Below are 18,653 nucleotides of genomic sequence, written 5' to 3' on the forward strand. Positions count from 1 at the left end.
AACACCAATGCCTTTGTGTCTATTCTTCCTCTGCACCTTGTTTGTATAGTATAATTATGATTTTTATTTTTTTCTAGTCAGTTTTGCTTTTTAGAGTCAGATCACACTCAACTCATTCCTCAATCTTTCTTTTGAGCTACCTAATTGCTGATCTTAAATCATAAACATATACATTTCCATGTTAAAAAAAAAAAACCTAAACAATTTGTCCATGTTAAGTTCCTTGAAATTGATTTTTGATATTAGCTCTTATATGTTAAATTTTCTATTGAGTCTGGTTTTGGTTGAAGGAAAGTCCTGAAAATGTACAAATTCGTTGACTATCCTTTTTTGTTTTCATTCAATATTATGGATAATTTTGCTGGATAGAATATTTTTGACCACAGACCTAGTTCTTTTCATTGCTAGTATATATAATTTCAGAACTTGTGCTTTTTTATTGTGACAGCTGATAAGTCTTGTACAATTGTAATTTCAACATATTTGAATGATTTTTTTCTTATTTCTTGTGGAATTTTCTATTTGATCTGGGAGTTTCGAAATTTGGCAATAATATTCCTATGTGTTTTCTACAAAGGATCTCTTTGAGGAGGTGATAGGTGGATTTTTTTCTATTTCTACTTTTTCCTGTTTTTTTATTCCAGAACAATTTTCTTGGCTTATTTTTTGCATAATTATGTCAAGAGTCTTCTTTTGGTCACAGCTTTTGGGTACTTTAATTCTTTTTTTGTTTTTTTTTTTGATCTGTTTAAATCTGCTGTTTTTCTTATATTTCACATTTTGTTCTTTTTCATTCTTTATATTCTGTTTTGTTATTTCTTGGTCTCATTTTCACTGGCTTCCCTTTAACCAGTTCTAATCTTCAAAGAGTCATTTTCCTCTTTTAAGGCTCTGTATCTCTTTTTCTAGTTGGTTAATTTTTTTTCATAATCTTATTGTTTTTCTTGGGTGTTTTTTATTTTTATTTTTTTTCCTCAGTGGTTTTCATTTGATTTTTAAATTCTTTTTTTTTTTTTTTTTTTTTTGAGTTCTACAAATTCTTTCTGGGCAGGGATCTATTTAACTATTACTCTTTGGAGTGGAAGAAACTTTTTTTTTTTTTTTTTTTTTTAACTTTACTGACTTCCTCTGAAGGTGAACCCTGGTCTTCCTTATTCCCATAGCAAGTTTTTGTGGTTGAGTTCTTTCATTGCTGTTTTTTTTTTTTTTTTTTTTTTTAAATGAGAAGTATTAGTGTAAGCACCTCTAATTGTGGAGTGGGGGGGGAGGTGGTGGTGCCTCTAGCTTCACTTCAACTCTCCCTTTTGGTTGCAACCTTAAACCAAAGGCTCCACCCTCCTGCAAATCCTCACAGCCAGCAGGGTCCCTTGCCCCACTGCCTCTGTACTTGCTAAGTGTGCTAGGTCCTGGTTCAGGACCATGTCTCTGCAGCACAGCTGGGCCTGTTGTTTCTAATCAGCAAAGGTTCACTCTTCTCATACTTAGAACCCTGACTCCTTACTTTGTCTGGGAGGCAAAAGTCTCTGTGATTCCTGCTCAAGTATGAGCCAAACTTAGCTAGCTGGAGGGTTCCCCACTTGTTGCTTCTGCAGAGCTAGCCTGGAGGTGTTTGTACTTCACATAGGTTAATCCTTGGCCTAAGGTCTTTCTTCAGATCTTGGGTTGTACCTGGGGAACCGTTCAGCCTGTCTGAGACAGCTAGCACTAACCCCAAATAATTGAAATAGACATTTCTCAGAACCAGAGCTGAAAGTAGTTGATTCAATTCCTTTAGGAAAAAGCCGTCACCTCCACCAGAATAGCCTAGTGAAGGGAGGCAAAGCACAGGTAGCAAAATCAGAATTTTTTATACCCTGAAACAACTTTACTACCTCTTGTGCCCCAGCTATCCAGGGAACCCACTCTACCCAAAATGTTTTGTGCAAGATTAAAGCAAAAATAAAAGCTGACATGCAAGGAGTGTGTGTGTGTGTGTGTGTGTGTGTGTGGTAATTCCTAGAACTACAGCCCTTAACTATGGTACTCTTCTAGGGGTCAGTTTTCTGAGAAGGTCTCACATCTATCCCACTTATACCCCAAATCTTTTGATTTTTTTTCACTAGTGTATGTTCTCGCTGACATGCAAATTTGTTCTGTTTGTGGGAGAAATCTGCAGAGCTTCAAATTTGCTAACCTTTGCCATCTTTCCAGGATCCTTCCTCCCACCTACTTAATTTCTTTCTTGTTTTTTGGTAGATTTATCTAGTTCTGAATGGGGAAAGTTGAGTCCCCTATTAGTATAATTGTACTGTTTATTTTCTCCTGTAAGTCATATAATTCTTTAAAATTTGATTGTTATCGAATTTGGTGCATATATTTCATTTGCCTCTGTTACCTTTTATCAACACATAGTTTCACATCTCTTTTAATTTGATTTGGTTTTGGTTTTTCTTTGTGGGATAGCATAAGCTACCTCTGAGTTCCTCCTCTCCTTTTTAACTTAAGCTGAAAAATATAGTTTCTGCTCCAGACCCCTTACCTTTATTTTGCTTCAAGTTTTTTTCCTTGTAAACACCACACTGTTTTCTAATTTTTAAATTGTTTTAAAGTGGCTTCCTGGGTTTTGGAGGCATTTTTTTCTTTTTTTTTTTCTCCTGAGGCAGTTGAGATTAAGTGACTTGCCCAGGGTCACACAATTAGGACACGTTAAGGGTCTGAGTTCAGATTTGTACTCAGGTCCTCCTGACTTAAGGGCTTATGCTCTATCCACTGCACCATCTAGTTGTCTCCAGAGGCATTTTTTGAAAGTTGTTTGGGATAATTTGGGAGAAGTTAAGTAAGTTGCTGCTTTAATTCCCTATTTTGTCTACCAGAAGTTGTAATACTATTTTATACAGTTAAAAATAGTATTTTGAAAATGCCCACAAGGCTTCACAAGATTTCCAAACATTACATAGGCTAAAAATTCACATTTTATAAGCTCATCAGGGATGGCAAGGTTAGAGTCCAGATGTTTTGAAAAGAGTTATAAATATCTTGGCAAATCTTTTGCGCCCCTTTTCATCAGTTGTATTGTCTTTATAGTTATATTCTTTTGGAATAACTTTGCTTTAAAATTTCATGTATCTTAAGTTGAATTAATATTTTCTTCATTGTTCATAATCTTTCCATCTTCATTTCTGTAATATGTTAGAAATAAAGTTAAATTCTAAAACTACTTTTGGCTACTCTTTCTTTTTTGTGACACAGGTGGTTTTAGGCTCTTCTGGACTTGTGATAATCTACATATATTGATTAAATTTATGAAGGAAATTATTCTCTGCCCTTTATTTCATCCATATTTCATCTTTCCTAATCATCTGTAACTCATTTAAATAGGTCAGGATTGAATTGCTTCACTTGTATCTTTCTCATTTTTGTTCTTAGTTCCAATTTTGAGGATTTCTTCAAAAATGTAGTAATAGCACACATAAATATACAATCAATTCCAGGGAGAAGCTCTGAATTTTTCCATTTGTTATAAGTTCTTTTTATCTTCTGGTTTAGTTCATAGGGAAAATAGTGAAATTGAAATGATTCACTTTCTTCACTGTGCACTCATTGATGATTGGGAAAGGATCACTTTATTTAGAGGATCAATGACTAACTGTCCCCCTTTTGCACCATTTTTGTATGCTAATTGAAGGACCAACCTGTACAGAACAAAAAGTCATTTTACATATAATCTTTCTTATGCTATCACCAAAGAATTCATCAATAGATGGCCAATTTTCTGATAAGCCTCTCCCTACTTTACTAAGTTATCTGTCCTTAGAAAGCAGATTAATTCTTTTGCTGATATTAAAGGACTTTACAGTATTGTAGAAGTTGTCTAAGCTTGTTTTCTGCTTATGTAACTTTTGAGAACCCAAGTTCATTCTAGCTATGATGGAACATTGAATTAAGATTTTGTGGAAGACTACATGGGTATTAAAAGATTTTCAATTACTCAGTTGTACTTTGGAGAAATTATGTCTATATTAACACAATCCTGGCATGAGCCACTATACACAATGGAGTTTTGAGATAGTTGATAAAATTCTGGATTTGGAGTAACAAGAGTCGTGTGGCTTACTATTTATTGTGATTTGGGGCAAATTGCTTAATTTCTCCGAGTCCCAGTTTTCTTATCCTTGTAAAATGAGAAGGTTGGACTAGATTGGTAGTCCTCAGACTTTTTTATTTCAGAATTTCTTTTACATTCTTGAAAATTTAGGAGTCTAAGAGGTTTTGCTTATGTATGTTATAGCTATTGATATTTATTGTATTAGAAATAAAAATGTATTTTGTGTTATCATGAAAATAGTTTGATGCATTAAAACCCCAGAGGTATCCCCTCCAGAGGTATCCCCCCAGAGGTTCTTGGACTAGGTTTTGTGAACTGCTAAACTAGATGATTAGACACTTCTTTCTATGATCCTATCTTTATCTCTTTTTACTTCTTCCTCCCCATCCCATTTTTCCTTAATGTATCTATTTCATTTGAGAAATAGACAAATAAGTGCCTGCTAAATGAAATGGGAAGCACAGTACTTACCATCTCTCTTACGGTTAGCAATTTTGGGATCATCCTGAACTCTACTCTGTCCACATAACCATTTAGTTGCTGAGTCTTTCTGATTCTATATTCACAAATATTCTCCCTTTTTTCTATTTCTGTCTATGTAGTCAGAACAACAATAACCCAACAGTCAAACCATGGTTTATATTGTTGAAGATTTTCAAAGTGTAACTACTCACGCTGAAAAAATAAAACAATCAGCGAGAGCTGGTTTGATCTGACCTATTATCTATGGCTGCATATACCAAAAATTAAAATTTGTATTTTATCTTGGAGGCAAGAGGAAATCGTTGGAGCCTTTTCATGAGGGGGCTCAACTTTATGTTGTAAGGAATTTAAGTGTGATGGTTGTAGGAGATGGATTGGGGAGAGAACTCTATTAGAAGACTAATTGAAATAATCTAGGTGAGAGATGAAGAGCACCTTAAAAAAAGATAGTGGCATTGTGATAGACCAAAGGGATAAGCATGTGAGATATAGTATAAAAGTAGAATATATAAAAGCTTAGCAACTGTTGAACGGATGTGAGGGGTTAGAGTAAGTAGTCTAGTATTAGGATGACTTTAAGGTTGTGAATTGGGATGATTGGAAAGACATAAGGTTTCATTGAAATAGGAAATTAGGAAGACCAGTTAAATTGGAGGTGAAAGAGAAAGCATTTTATATGGCTCTGGGACATCTACTGGGAAATGCACATTCATTAGACCGTTGGTGATAGTGGATTGGATAGATATGTACAGATTTACATATAATTGTAGGCAAGTCACCCCAGGATCTCAGCTTTTTATCCACAACATGGGAATAAAAAACATTCACTACTTAAATTTAGCAAACAGTTATGTATTAAGAGTGATGTAAATTGTTGATATTCATACCTTGATGGTCAAAGAGGATGATCTGTTCAGACCTTGATGGGTAGAGAAGAGTGGCAAGGGAGGTCTATATATAACTCTGCAATCATGTATTTCTTCATTACTTGAGTCTCTGTACACCAACTTTAGCTAAGATAAATATAGTGATTTTGATACTTGTAAAGAGCTTCACCCTTTATGATTACTTATATAGCATTATTATAGTTTACTGAGAGCTTTCCTCATAACAAGAATGTGCAAGAATGGTAAATCAATTAGTGTCGTAATTTTTTTAATTATAACTTTTTATTGACAGTCCATATATATGGGTAATTTTTTACAACATTATCCCTTGCACTCACTTCTGTTCTGATTTTTCCCTTCCCTCCTTCCACTGCCTCCCCTAGATGGCAGGCAGTCTTACACATGTATGTTATAGTATATCCTAGATACAATATATGTGTGCAGAACCGAACAGTTTTCTTTTTGCACAGGAAAAATTGGATTCAGAAGGTAAAAATAACCTGGGAAGAAAAACAAAAATACAAACAGTTTACACTCATTTCCCAGTGTTCCTTCTCTGGATGTAGCTGATTCTGTCCATCTTTGATCAATTGAACTGAATTAGATCTTCTCTTTGTCGAAGATAACCACTTCCATCAGAACACATCTTCATACAGTGTTATATAATGATCTCCTGGTTCTGCTCATTTCACTCAACATCAGCTCATCTAAGTCTTTCCAAACCTCTCTATATTCATCCTGCTAGTCATTTTTTACAGAACAATAATATTCCATAATATTCATATACCACAATTTACCCAACCATTCTCCAATTGATGGGCATTCATTAATTTTCTAGCTTCTAGCCATTACAAAAAGGGCTGTCACAAACATTTTGGCACATATAGGTCCCTTTCCCTTTTTTAGTATCTCTTTGGGCTATAAACCCAGTAGTAACACTGCTGGAGCAAAGAGTATGCACAGTTTGATAACTTTTTGGGCGTAATTCCAAATTGCTCTCCAGAATGGTTGGATTCGCTCACAACTCTACCAACAAAGCCCCAGTTTTCCCGCATCCCCTCCAACATTCATCATTATTTTTTTCTGTCATCTTAGCCAATCTGACAGGTGTGTAGTGGTATCTCAGAATTGTCTAAATTTGCATTTCTCTGATCAATAGTGATTTGGAACACTTTTATATGATTGGAAATAGTGTCAATTTCATCATCTGAAAATTGTCTGTTCATATCCTTTGACTATCAATTGGAGAATGGTTTGATTTCTTATAAATTAGAGTCAGTTCTCTATGTATTTTGGAAATAAAGCCTTTATCAGAACCTTTAACTGTAAAAATGTTTTCCCAGTTTGTTGCTTCCCTTCTAATCTTGTTTGCCTTAGTTTTGTTTGTACAAAGGCTTTTTAATTTGATGTAATCAAAATTTTCTATTTTGTGATCAATAATGATCTCTAGTTCTTCTTTGGTCACAAATTCCTTCCTCCTCCACAAGTCTGAGGGGTAAATTATCCTATGTTCCTTTAATTTATTTATGATCTCCTTCTTTATGCCCAAATCATGAACCCATTTTGATCTTATCTTGGTGTACGGTGTTAAGTGTGGGTCCATGCCTAATTTCTGCCATACTAATTTCCAGTTTTCCCAGCAGTTTTTGTCAAATAATGAATTCTTATCCCAAAAGTTGGGATCTTTGGGTTTGTCAAATACTAGATTGCTATAGTAATTGACTATTTTGTACTGTGAACCTAACTTATTCCACTGATCAAGTAATCTATTTCTTAGCCAATACCAAATGGTTTTGATGACTAGTGTCATAATTTTAAAGGAGCAAATTGAGATTCAAAGAGGGGAGGTGATTTGCTCAATGTCACAGACCCCAAAATTTAAATCCGACTTCTAGGCAAACACATTTGCCTCAACATGACCACATATAGTAAAATGATTCAACACACACATATATACACACATGTCCCTTGTCTTAATCTTGCCCTATAACCTTGGAAATTAGTTGTTCCTTACTCCAAACATGAATTAATGGATTCTTAAATGCTTCATGCTGGAAGACCTTGGGATAAAGATAGAATTCTTTTGTGGACAGGTTGAGTTTGAGAGCTATCAGAATTACCCATTTTGAAATTCTAATAGGCAATTGGTGATGTACTCTTATATATCCCTTTGATTTCTCAAATATTTCCTTTTGTATATCATTTCTTTTATTCCCTATAATTTTAAGATCAAACACAAAATCTTCTGTTTGGCCTTTAAAACTCTTCATAGCTTACTCCCTTTCTTCCTTTCTGGTCTTCCTTTTTTATTTCTTCATTTCTTCTACTTCTTACCTCAGTCCTCCCCCTGTACTCTGAACTGTTGACACTGGCTTCCTTTGCTATTTGTTCCTCTTAAAAGAAACTCTCATCTCCCAGCTTCAAGCATTTTAACATTACTCTTTCCTATGTCTGTAATGTTTTCGGTCCTTTGTCTTACTTTTCTGGCTTCAAGTCTCATCTTCTGTAAGAAGCCTTTTCTGATCTCCTTAGTGACTTCTATTTGTTATTTATCATCAGTTTAGCCTACATATATCTTGTTTGTCCATAGTAGTTTGCATATTATTTTTCCTATTAGAGTGTGAACTCCTTGAGAGCAGGGACTGTTCCTTCCTTCCATTTTCTTTGAAACTCCAGTTTTGGAATAATTCTTGACACACAGTAGAAACTTAAGTTTATTAAATTGATTTAATTTGGCTCTTTCTTCACTGTATATGTTTGCATAAGTCTTCTCATGTTTCTCTGGATTCCTCATATTTGTTGTTAATCATAAGAGGTTTTTTCATTACCTTACTAACTGATGGTCTTTTTATGTTCAGATTATTCATGACAAATAGCGTCACTATGAATGTTTTTGTATATATACAGAAGTTTTAAACAAACTTGCACAATGAAGAAAGTGGAGCCAAGGGAAATATATACACGATGACTACCATAATATAAAGACAACATAAGGGAGGTTAAATATAATCAACATTGTTGATTTCACAGCTTGCTGTTAAAAAATGGCATACTTTAAGAATGGAAAGTCATAGGATTATCAATCTACTTGTTCAGTCAGGATCTGACTCTTCATGTGACCTTGTGAACCATAGCATGCCAGTACTGCCTGTGAGGTTTTATAGAATAGTTTAATTCATAATTGATTGGTTGATTATCCTTCATTCTTGAGGAGGATCAAAATGTCAAGTTAGTCTGTCTGACTGACCAGTCAGATCAGTATGAGCTCAGAAATATTCTCTATGAACGTTTGGGATAGATTCTCTAATTGTGTACATTTTGTGTTCAATATAATTGGACGTATATTCTATATAATTAAATATAATGTTGATTGCTGGTTCCTTCTCACTTAGGGCTTCATCTGTTCAGCACAGCTGGGCTTGGTGTTTCTAATCATCCAAGGTTCACTCAGTCTTCCCAATATGCTGCCTGGGTGGTGAAAGTCTCTGGGGCTCCTGCTGAGGCTCTAGTCAAACCCATATAGCACTAGGAATCCCCACTTCATCTTTGCTTTCCTTTCCTCTCCTTTCCCCTTTATCCTTTTTCCTTTTTTCTTTCCTTCTTCCTTCCCTCCCTTACCCTCCCTTTTCCCTTCCCCTTTCTTTTCTTTTTCCCTCCTTCCCTCCTTCCCTTCCTTCCTCCTTCTTTTCCCCTTTCTTCCTTCTATTTTCAAAATATAAGCAAAAATAGTTTTCAACATTTATCCTTGCGAAACCTTGTGTTCCAATTTTTTCTCCTTTCTTCCCACCCCCTCCCCTAGAAAGCAAGTAATCCAGTATGTTAAACATGTTCAACTCTTCTAAAAATCATATCAAAAAGGAAAAAAAAAATGAGAAGGAAAAAAGCAAACAACAAAAAAGGTGAAAATACCATATTGTGATCCACATTCTACCCCCTCTTTCTATATGCAGATGGTTTTCTCCATCACAGATCTATTGGAATTGGCCTGAATCATCTCATTGTTGAAAAGAGCCAAATCCATCAAAGTTTATCATCATTATAATCTTCTTGTTGCTATGTACAGTGTTCTCCTGGTTCTACTCCCTTCACTTAGCACTAGTTCATGTAAGTTTTTCTAGGCCTTTCTGAAATCATTTTGGTGATCATTTCTTATACAACAATATTCCATAACATTCATATACCATAACTTGTTCAGCCAGCCCTTAATGAATGTACATCCAATCAGTTTCCAGTTACTTGCCAAAACAAAAAAGTCTGCTACAAACTTTTTTGCACATGTGAGTCCTTTTCCCTTTTTTATGATCTCTTTGGGGTACAGATCCAGAAGATAAACTGCTGGATCAAAGTGTATGCACAGTTTGATAGTCCTTTGGGCATAGTTCCAAATGGCTGGATCAGTTCACAACTCCACCAACAATAATATATTAGTGTCCCAGTTTTCCCATATCCTCTCCAACATTTTATCATTATCTTTTCCTGTCATCTTAGCTGATCTGATAGGTGTGTAGTAGTACCTCAGAGTTGTTGTAATTTGCATTTTTTTGATCAATAGTGATTTAGAGTATTTTTTTCATATGATTAGAAATGTTTTTAATTTTTGTCTGAAAATTTTTTAAATTGATGATTTGAAGCATTTGAAATCTATCTATGGTTGTTGACAATTTTATTTCTTTATTTGAAATCATCTTATATTTTGATTATTATGAATAAGAGAATAACTCCAGTTCTTAAATTCATGTCAATTTATCCTTTTTTTTTTTTTTTTTTTTGAGTCTCAAAGAAATTAAGAAATTTAACCATGATTCCATGGGTACTGTGAAGTAATTATATACACAGTGTTGGTCACTCATGGAATAGAGATGCTAATTGTAGAACAGTTTATAATTATGTGAAAGGAGGTATAGAAATCAGCTATTGCTACAAAATGTAGAATACTAGAGAAATAATGAATAGAACATTGATCATTCCAAATTTCCATGGGCTATGTATAGTATTTTTTGGGGGGGGGGGAGTCTTGATGTCTCTCTCTCTCTCTCTTTTTTTTTTTTTTTATAGCTTTTAATTTACAAGTTATACGTATGAGTAATTTTACAGCATTGCAATTGCCAAACCTTTTGTTCCAATTTTTCCCCTTCTTCTCCCCATACCCTCCCCCCAATGTTGACTAATACATGTTAAATATATTAAAGTATAAATTAAATACAATATAAGTATACATGTCCTAACAGTTATTTTGTTGTACAAAAAGAATCGGAGTTTGAAATAGTGAGCCTGTGAAGGAAATCAAAAATGCAGGCAGACAAAAATATAGGGATTGGGAATTCTATGTAATGGTTCATAGTCATCTCCCAGAGTTCTTTTGCTGGGTATAGCTGGTTCAGTCATTACTGCTCTATTGGAACTGATTTGGTTCATCTCATTGCTGGAGATGGCCACATCCATCAGAGTTGATCATCATATAGTATTGTTGTTGAAGTATATAAGTATTTTTTAAAAAAATTATGCAAGGCCCCCCCACCTCACCCCACCCAAAAATTACTTGTTTATTTTTTGATGTTACGCATGTACATTCATTTTTAACATATTTCCATATGAGTCATATTGGGAAGGAAAAAACAGAACAAAAGGGATAAACCATGAGAAAAAAACTCAAAATAAAAAGGTTAAAATAGTATTCATTGGTCTATATTCCATTTCCATAGTGTTCTCTCTAGATGCAAATGGCATTTTTGTGACATTGTCTTTAAAGATACAGTGATACTTAGGCGCTTCTATGCTTTGAAAACTCCTTGAATTTGGTATTTGATGTATTTCAATGGGGAAAAAAAATCTTTATCACTTTATCACTTGATAAAGTGATACTGTTATACTGTCCAACACCTATTGCTGCCGCTATTGACCTTAGCTGTGAGAATCTCCTCTTAAGTGATGGCAGCCATGAACAGTTCTGTTAGGTCGGAGCCCATAATGCTGAGATTGTGCTGTTTCAATCAATGGGTAGGTCACAGGTCAGTTCCTTTAGGACAGTGTTGCTGTAGTGTAGTTTCCTGGTTTCCAAAAATAATAGTATTGGAAGTGACATGGGGTGGCTCTCCTGCTCAGTAGACCTGGTGGAGAATGCAGGACTCCTGACAACCCCAAGCTCAGGTTGCAGAGGGCACAGGACCATATCCTGCCTCCATATTCAGACCTGCCATACCTGTTCCTGCTCCTGTCTTTCTCTACCTCCATCCTGATACCAAGGAAGCTTGGAAAGCAGGGAAAGTTATATGGTTTTTTTTTTTTTTTTTTTTATAGAAGATTATTATGACTTTTATTAGTCCCCTTTGTGACAATTGAACTTCCAAGTTTTACATCGTGCATCTTTAATATCCTCTTTCTCTCTGCACTATTCCCTGCTTCCTCTCTGCCAGTCCAACCTCATCCTATCTCTACACCCTAATTATTACCTGAAAGTTATATGGTTAAAGTTTCTTTCAGAAAACTAGTTGAGTTCAAGAAGGGAACTGCCTGGCTGGACTGGGGCTTGCTTGTTTCTCCCCAGCTAGAATCCCCACTTGCCCTTTGGGGAACTGGGTGGGGAGGGATAATTAGACTCTAGATATTTAATAGCCTTTTATTAACAGGTTATATGTATGGGTAACTTTATAGCATTGACAGTTGCCAAACCTCTTGTTCCAATTTTCCCCCTCCTTCCCCCCACCTCCTCCCCCAGATGGCAGGATGACCAGTAGATGTTAAATATATTGAAATATAAATTAGATACACAATAAGTATACATGACCAAACCGTTATTTTGCTGTACAAAAAGAATTGGACTCTGAAATATTGTACAATTAGCCTGTGAAGGAAATCAAAAATGCAGGTGGGCAAAAATATAGGGATTGGGAATTCAATATAATGGTTTTTAGTCATCTCCCAGAACTTTCACTGGGCGTAGCTGGTTCAGTTCATTATTGCGGAGATGTACTCCTTTTGAGAAAAGTTTATTATTTGACATGTGTTCTGGAACTAATTAATAATAGATACCAAGATACTATTGTAATCTCTAAACTTTTAAGATTTATTGCACATCCCAAAATGTGAAATGTGCATATAGGACTGACTTAGTGAAGTCTATAAAAAGTATGTTTTCTTATAATGTTTAAAGTGTATATATTTTTGGAATTAAATAAGGTAAAAAGATAATATGTGGGGTTAATATAGATTCATATTTAAGGTGATTGGTTCTCATTCTGTGACCTAACTCATGTTGGTGTGTGGAAAGGTGAAGAACTTACAGATTAAGCACATAATGATCAGAGACTGTTAACTCAAGTAGCTCAGGCCTATAGGTCCCAGTCACATGATTTTAGATGAGACCTGGACTGCATTCCATTGTCCAAAGAAGGAATTAAGTGGCGGAAGCTGTGTATCACTTTTTTCACTGCATTCCACTGGCCAAATAGGGAGATAAAGGTTTATGTAACCAATCACAACCCATAGAGGGTGGGATTTTGGGGGTTCTTTGTCTGAAATGTATAAAAGTTGTAAGCATCTTCAAGTGAATGACTCTCCTCCTGTGGGTATCTTTGCTGTCCTTTCCGGCCCACAGGCCAGGATGGTCTGCTTCTCAAGATTCTTATATAAATTCTTTCTGTACATCATTTGGAGTGACTCCTGAGTAGTCAGTTTGGGTAGGTGCAATTACTCCAAACATTGGGAACCACAAACAAAAATCTCCAAAATATCACAGACCAAAATCTGACAAATATGCAATAACAAATGATTTCAACTCGTAGAACCAATCTTTACCTGTAAGTTATGCTTAGGACTTTCTGACTTTCCCCATGTCCTTCTTGCATTGAATTCCTCATATGTTCGTTGTACTGATTACATTTAGTGCTGACTGTTCAAGAAAATGTTTGGTCTCAAAGGATTCTCTAGGGACTCCTGGGGGTTTTGAGACCCATCAGGAGATTTTCAAAGTCAAAACTAATTTCACAATAATACTGTCATTTTAATTTCTAATATAGTAAATATCAGTAGGTACTCCGTAGAAGTTTGAAAGCCACTAGTCTGAAGGATCTTATCAAGTTCTTGGTAGACTTTCATTATGTCTTCATCATCTGGGTCAGATGTTGACATTTAACCTAGTTATTATTATTTTTTTAATAAACGAGCAATAATGCATGGCATGGTGATAAATTAATTCTTGTTTCTTTTGGTATTTATGTGTGTGTATGTGTATTCATTTTTAACCTCTTTAATTCTTTAACTGGGAACTTGTGAGAAATCCTATTTAGCCTGCTTATTTTTTTTAAAGTACTATAGGCATCCTTATTTAAGTATTGTGTCAACTTTTTGATCATTTTGTTAATTTTTTACATATAGAATTATATTAATGTTTAAATTTAATTTTTTCTTCTCAGTTGTGTCTTCTCTTCATGACCCCATTTGGGGTTTTCTTGGCCAAGATATTGGAATGGTTTGCATTTCTTTCTCCAGTGGAATGGTTTGCATTTTTCGCCAGCTCATTTAACAGATGAAGAAGTTGAGGCAAACAGGGTTAAGTGACTTGCCCACTGTCACACAGCTAGTACTTGTCTGAGGTCAGATTTAAAATCAAAATATAAGTCTTTCAGACTCCAGGCTTACCACTCTATCCACTGCATCACCTAGCTACCCAAAATTAATCTAATGTCTAAGCGAAATGAATAGTTAAAGATGATCCTTAACTTTTCCTTCCCCTTGCACTTTAAAAAAAGGGGGGGAGGGTCCTTAGTACAGAATTGTGGAAGATAATGTAAAAGATTAAAACAAAACAAAATAACCAACCTTTGTTTTTCCAGATAAATTTTTGTTAGTATAGTGTGATATAATGTTATTAAAATGCATTTGGGGATTTTGGTCAATGTGCCAGTTTGTTAAATGAGAGATTTAATTTTCTTAAATTGTATTTGGGACACTTTTCCTTTTGCCAAATGTTTGATTTTTGTCCTCTACAGCCAAACCAGGTGGACGGGTGAAATGTCAGTATATATCTGCTGTGGATAAAGTTATCTTTGTGGATGATTATGCAGTAGGGTGTAGGAAAGACCTTAATGGGATCTTATTGCTAGACACTGCTCTGCAAACTCCTGTTTCAAAGCAAGATGATGTAGTTCAGCTTGAATTACCAGTTACAGAGGTAAGTGGAATTAATATGAATGTTTTGACTTTTTGCTTTTATTAACTTTTTATATGTATAGATTCTTAAATTAGCTCAAATTATATTTATGAGGAAATGAAATCTCAAATGTTATTTTTATGACCACTGACTGTGATCTTGCTTAAATATTGAATGTTTGGTCACATAATTATGCATTGGATATTTGCAGAAGAATTTAATATCCTGCAGATAAACCAGTGTCCTTTTGGCATTATTTTGGGCTGTTCAAAATTCTGGGCTTAAATTTGAGCATCATGTAATTTATTATACTGTCACTTTTCAGTTTTGGATTTATTCCAAATCTGAAAATGTTTCTTTAGGTTATTGTATTATTAGCCATTTTGGAACTTAAATTTGGAAATTTGAGTTCCCCACACTTGTGGGAGTTTGATATAGAAAGTTTATTAAATACTTTTGTTTTCATTTGTCAAGCCATTGAACACCAATTGTTTGCCATTTGAAGTTCCTGATTTTTTAATTAGCTAGCATTCATTAAGTGTCTGTTGTGTTCTAGACTCTTAGAATATGATAGGGATTAACATTTAAAATGGGAACTGTCAGTTGTTAGTTTTGTCTATTTAATTTCTCATTTAGTACATCGTTTCCAGCCTTTTAAACTTCAAAAATGATCACCTGATAATCATGGCAGCCCTTTGTTTTAATTGGTGAACATTTTCATGTTGCTCTTAGTTGGAATAAAGTACATTGAGTTATATTTTGATCTTTTTCTTGGTACAATGGAAGATTTTTTTTTTTTTTTTTTTTTTTTTTAGTATTACATTTCTTTTCATGGTAAATTTTTGTCATCTTCCATGTTCATTGCATGTAATAGAAGCTTAATTAATGAATTGATTTGGTAGTGAAGAGGATCCTACTGGTGTAACTTGCATCATGTGTCCAGGAAACAAGCAATAGCAACAGTTCAGAGCAAATATCCAGAATCTCCTGGGAACTAAAAGTTGTAAATTTTTTCATGTTTATTTTATTTCTTCCTGCAAACAAATAATTTTGATCATGGATGCTTGGTAGTATGGCTAGTTGATAATGTAAAACATGTGAGTCTATTAAACAATATATAGAATAAGCATTGCTTTTTTCCTTTGTTCAGAAAATTATTATCAGTTTTTTATACTTTAATGAAGCTGAAAAAAACTGAGTATCTGAAATACAAGTATAAATGAGGAATAATAATCCCCTTTTTAAAAGTACTTGAAAAAAAAGTACTTGAAAATTTTGAAGTATTTTCCTCAATAATTTTGTGAAGTAGGTAACACGAGTATTATTATCTACATTTTACAGAAGAGGAAACTGAGTCTCTTGCAACTTCTTGTGCCTAACATAGTGAATATTGGGTCTCTCTGGAACCAGATTCCTAACTTACAAATGCTATTTTCCTACATTAAATTTTGGATTTGTAGTATCTCCATGGATCAAATGAGAGTATGGAAATTATAGCATATAAGCATAGAATTGAGTTTCATATCTATTCTAATAATCTAATTTTCTAAATGAGGAAATTGAAATATCTGGAATGAGGCTATATAGTTTGTGACAGAGTTGCCAATATAACTGTAGTTTTTTAATTCTTACTAACACCTTTTATTATTTTAGGTAGCTAAATGTTGAACTAGATACCAATACTGATTATAAATGTGCTATTATGTCATAGGATCATGTATTTAGAGATGGTGGAGACCTAATTGAATTAGATAAGGAAACACAGAGTAAAGTGCTTTCCCAAAGATTATACATGTTAAAATAAATGGGCAGACCTGGAATTTGATTTTAAATTGTATGTCCTTGTATACATTACCTATTATTCCCTGCCACTTGATGTTTATTTATGGATGAAGTTAGTTTCATTCATAATGGGCAGCTAAGATATGCCTTTCATAGTAATTCTTCTTGATACCCTTAGAACATTTAATCATGTTGAAGAGTGACATTAATTTACTCCTTAAAATATAGATTCATTACTGATGTTGCTATACATATGTCATCAAGCCTTTAATAAAAGTAGATTTTATGTTATTATAGCATAACTTCATGTCAGCATTAACTTTTAATACATGTTATTGGAAAAACTGACATTTAGAGATTATATATTATATTTGGAGTTATATTAAATAAGCTAAGTATTCCCTGGTGGTGAGAAATATTAATATTAACTTGATAGTGGAATGCCATTAATTTTAAGGTTTAACTAATTGTATCTTATTGAATATATCATAATTTTAACTAGCCAATAATGATATTCCAATTATTGTAGCTTTGCACAGTGTATTGGTATCATAAACTGGACAGAATAAAAAGGCCTTCTGGAAAGATAACATTGATTTGTTTTAAACTTTGATTATATATATATATATAAGATTGGCAGAGCAAAATCTGTGACCAACAGATAGATGAGTATGCATTTTTTGTTCAAATTGTTTGTGAACATGCTGCTCCTATTTGTGACTAAAAATTTATTTAAAAGTTGAAATTGCATATGCTAGATAGGCAAGTAGGAGAAGTAAGAACATTCTGAAGAAGTTATTACTTAGACTCACTATTTAAGTCTATGAACATTGATTTGGCCATTGCATGCCTTATTTTAGTGTTGTAGCTTGAAAAACTAATAGAATAAGATAGGGTTTAACTCCTTCCCCCCTTTTGTATCTTCAGTACCTATGACAAGGCCTAGCGCTTACTGAGTATAGCAAGTGTAAGAAACCTTGGTAGCTATTTGCACAATAGTATTTTAAATAGGGAAAATAATTAACTGTCATTAACTATTTCACTGGATTAGAGAGCACAAGATAGAAGACTAAAAAAGGAATGAAAGAGCCAGGCTTTTAGGGCTTTAAGCACAAAGCAAAGGGTTTTTCTTTGATTTTGAAAGAACCACCCGAATTTATTCAATATGGGAGTAACAGTATTTTCCCTTCAAAATTATCTTGTATCTTTTGGGTATCTGTTTCTATATATTCCTCTATATACATCCTTTCTTCTCCAGTATGGATAAAAGACATTTGAGAACAGGGATTGTTTCATTTGGACTTTCTGTCTCCAGTACCTATTATAGTGCCTGACTCATAGTAAAGTGTTTAATAAATATTTATTGATTGATTAGATCAATAAATAAACATAAATGCTTCTTCATAAAAGACATACAAAAGAAAAAGATTATGTTAGGTATTGTTCTCCCAGCTTTGATTCTTAACTTCTTTTTTACTTCCTACATGTTTTAGGGTTTACTATGGGCCAAATATTGTGCTAGACATTGGAAATACAAAGATGAAAAACAAAGCCTCAGGGAGCTTGCTTTTTTTCCCCCTTGCCTTTAAACCTCAAACATTTTCTGAAATTTTGTAGATACTTGGTTGGCTTATGACCCAATATGACAGAAAACAGGGCACTTTTAGTCTTGTTAATTTTTAACATAGCTTGCCTGATCTGTAAACTATAGGATTGGTACAATGTATATTTGTAGAAACTTAGACTTGGGAGCAATATCTGGTTAAACTTTTTCAAAGTTATGTTCTATAATATTTCTGTCTCTTTGTAACATCTGTTTACTCAGTTGTCCTATGCCTTTTTTTTTTTTTTTTTTTAAACTACCACCAATACATTGCTGGAATCCTTACTGTCCTCAGAATCCTGGATTTGAAACATGCTTCTCAGTACCTTCCCCAAAGTAGATTGTAGTTAAAGAAAAATTTAAAAAGATTGTAGTAAAGAAGCACTGCGTTTAAAAGCCAAGTTGTTGTTGGAAATGATATTTAACTTTACTGTACTTGTTTCCCAATCTGTAAAATGGGGATTTGTAACTGATGAATTCTGGGGGTTTAAATCAGAATTTTGCGATCTTAAAACATCTTAATAAGATTTGAGTTTTGTATTACAGATTATACATGTAGTAAGATTTTTTATATTTTTTATTAAATCAAAATACTTATGCTTGTGATATTTTTATCCTCTTAAGTTACAGTAACCTCATCATAAGGTTGGCTTGTATATTGAACTT

The 18,653-nt window shown here is 33.9% G+C and overlaps 1 protein-coding gene across 7 annotated transcripts in view; it reads left to right on the forward strand.

Moving 5' to 3' along the window:
- The window catches only part of BIRC6 (baculoviral IAP repeat containing 6), a 297,969-nt gene that overhangs the window by 37,638 nt on the left and 241,678 nt on the right, over positions 1-18,653 (forward strand). For all 7 annotated transcript variants that reach the window (XR_004231861.1, XM_031951250.1, XM_031951246.1 and 4 more), the window contains exon 2: positions 14,442-14,623. Coding sequence is in view for 6 of the 7 variants with exons in the window: in XM_031951250.1 (XP_031807110.1) it covers positions 14,442-14,623 (182 nt within the window). In the remaining variant the exon portion in view is untranslated. The remainder of the gene's footprint in view (positions 1-14,441; positions 14,624-18,653) is intronic.

The sequence above is a fragment of the Sarcophilus harrisii genome, chromosome 2 (genome assembly GCF_902635505.1).
Source record: "Sarcophilus harrisii chromosome 2, mSarHar1.11, whole genome shotgun sequence".
Lineage (NCBI taxonomy): Eukaryota > Metazoa > Chordata > Mammalia > Dasyuromorphia > Dasyuridae > Sarcophilus > Sarcophilus harrisii.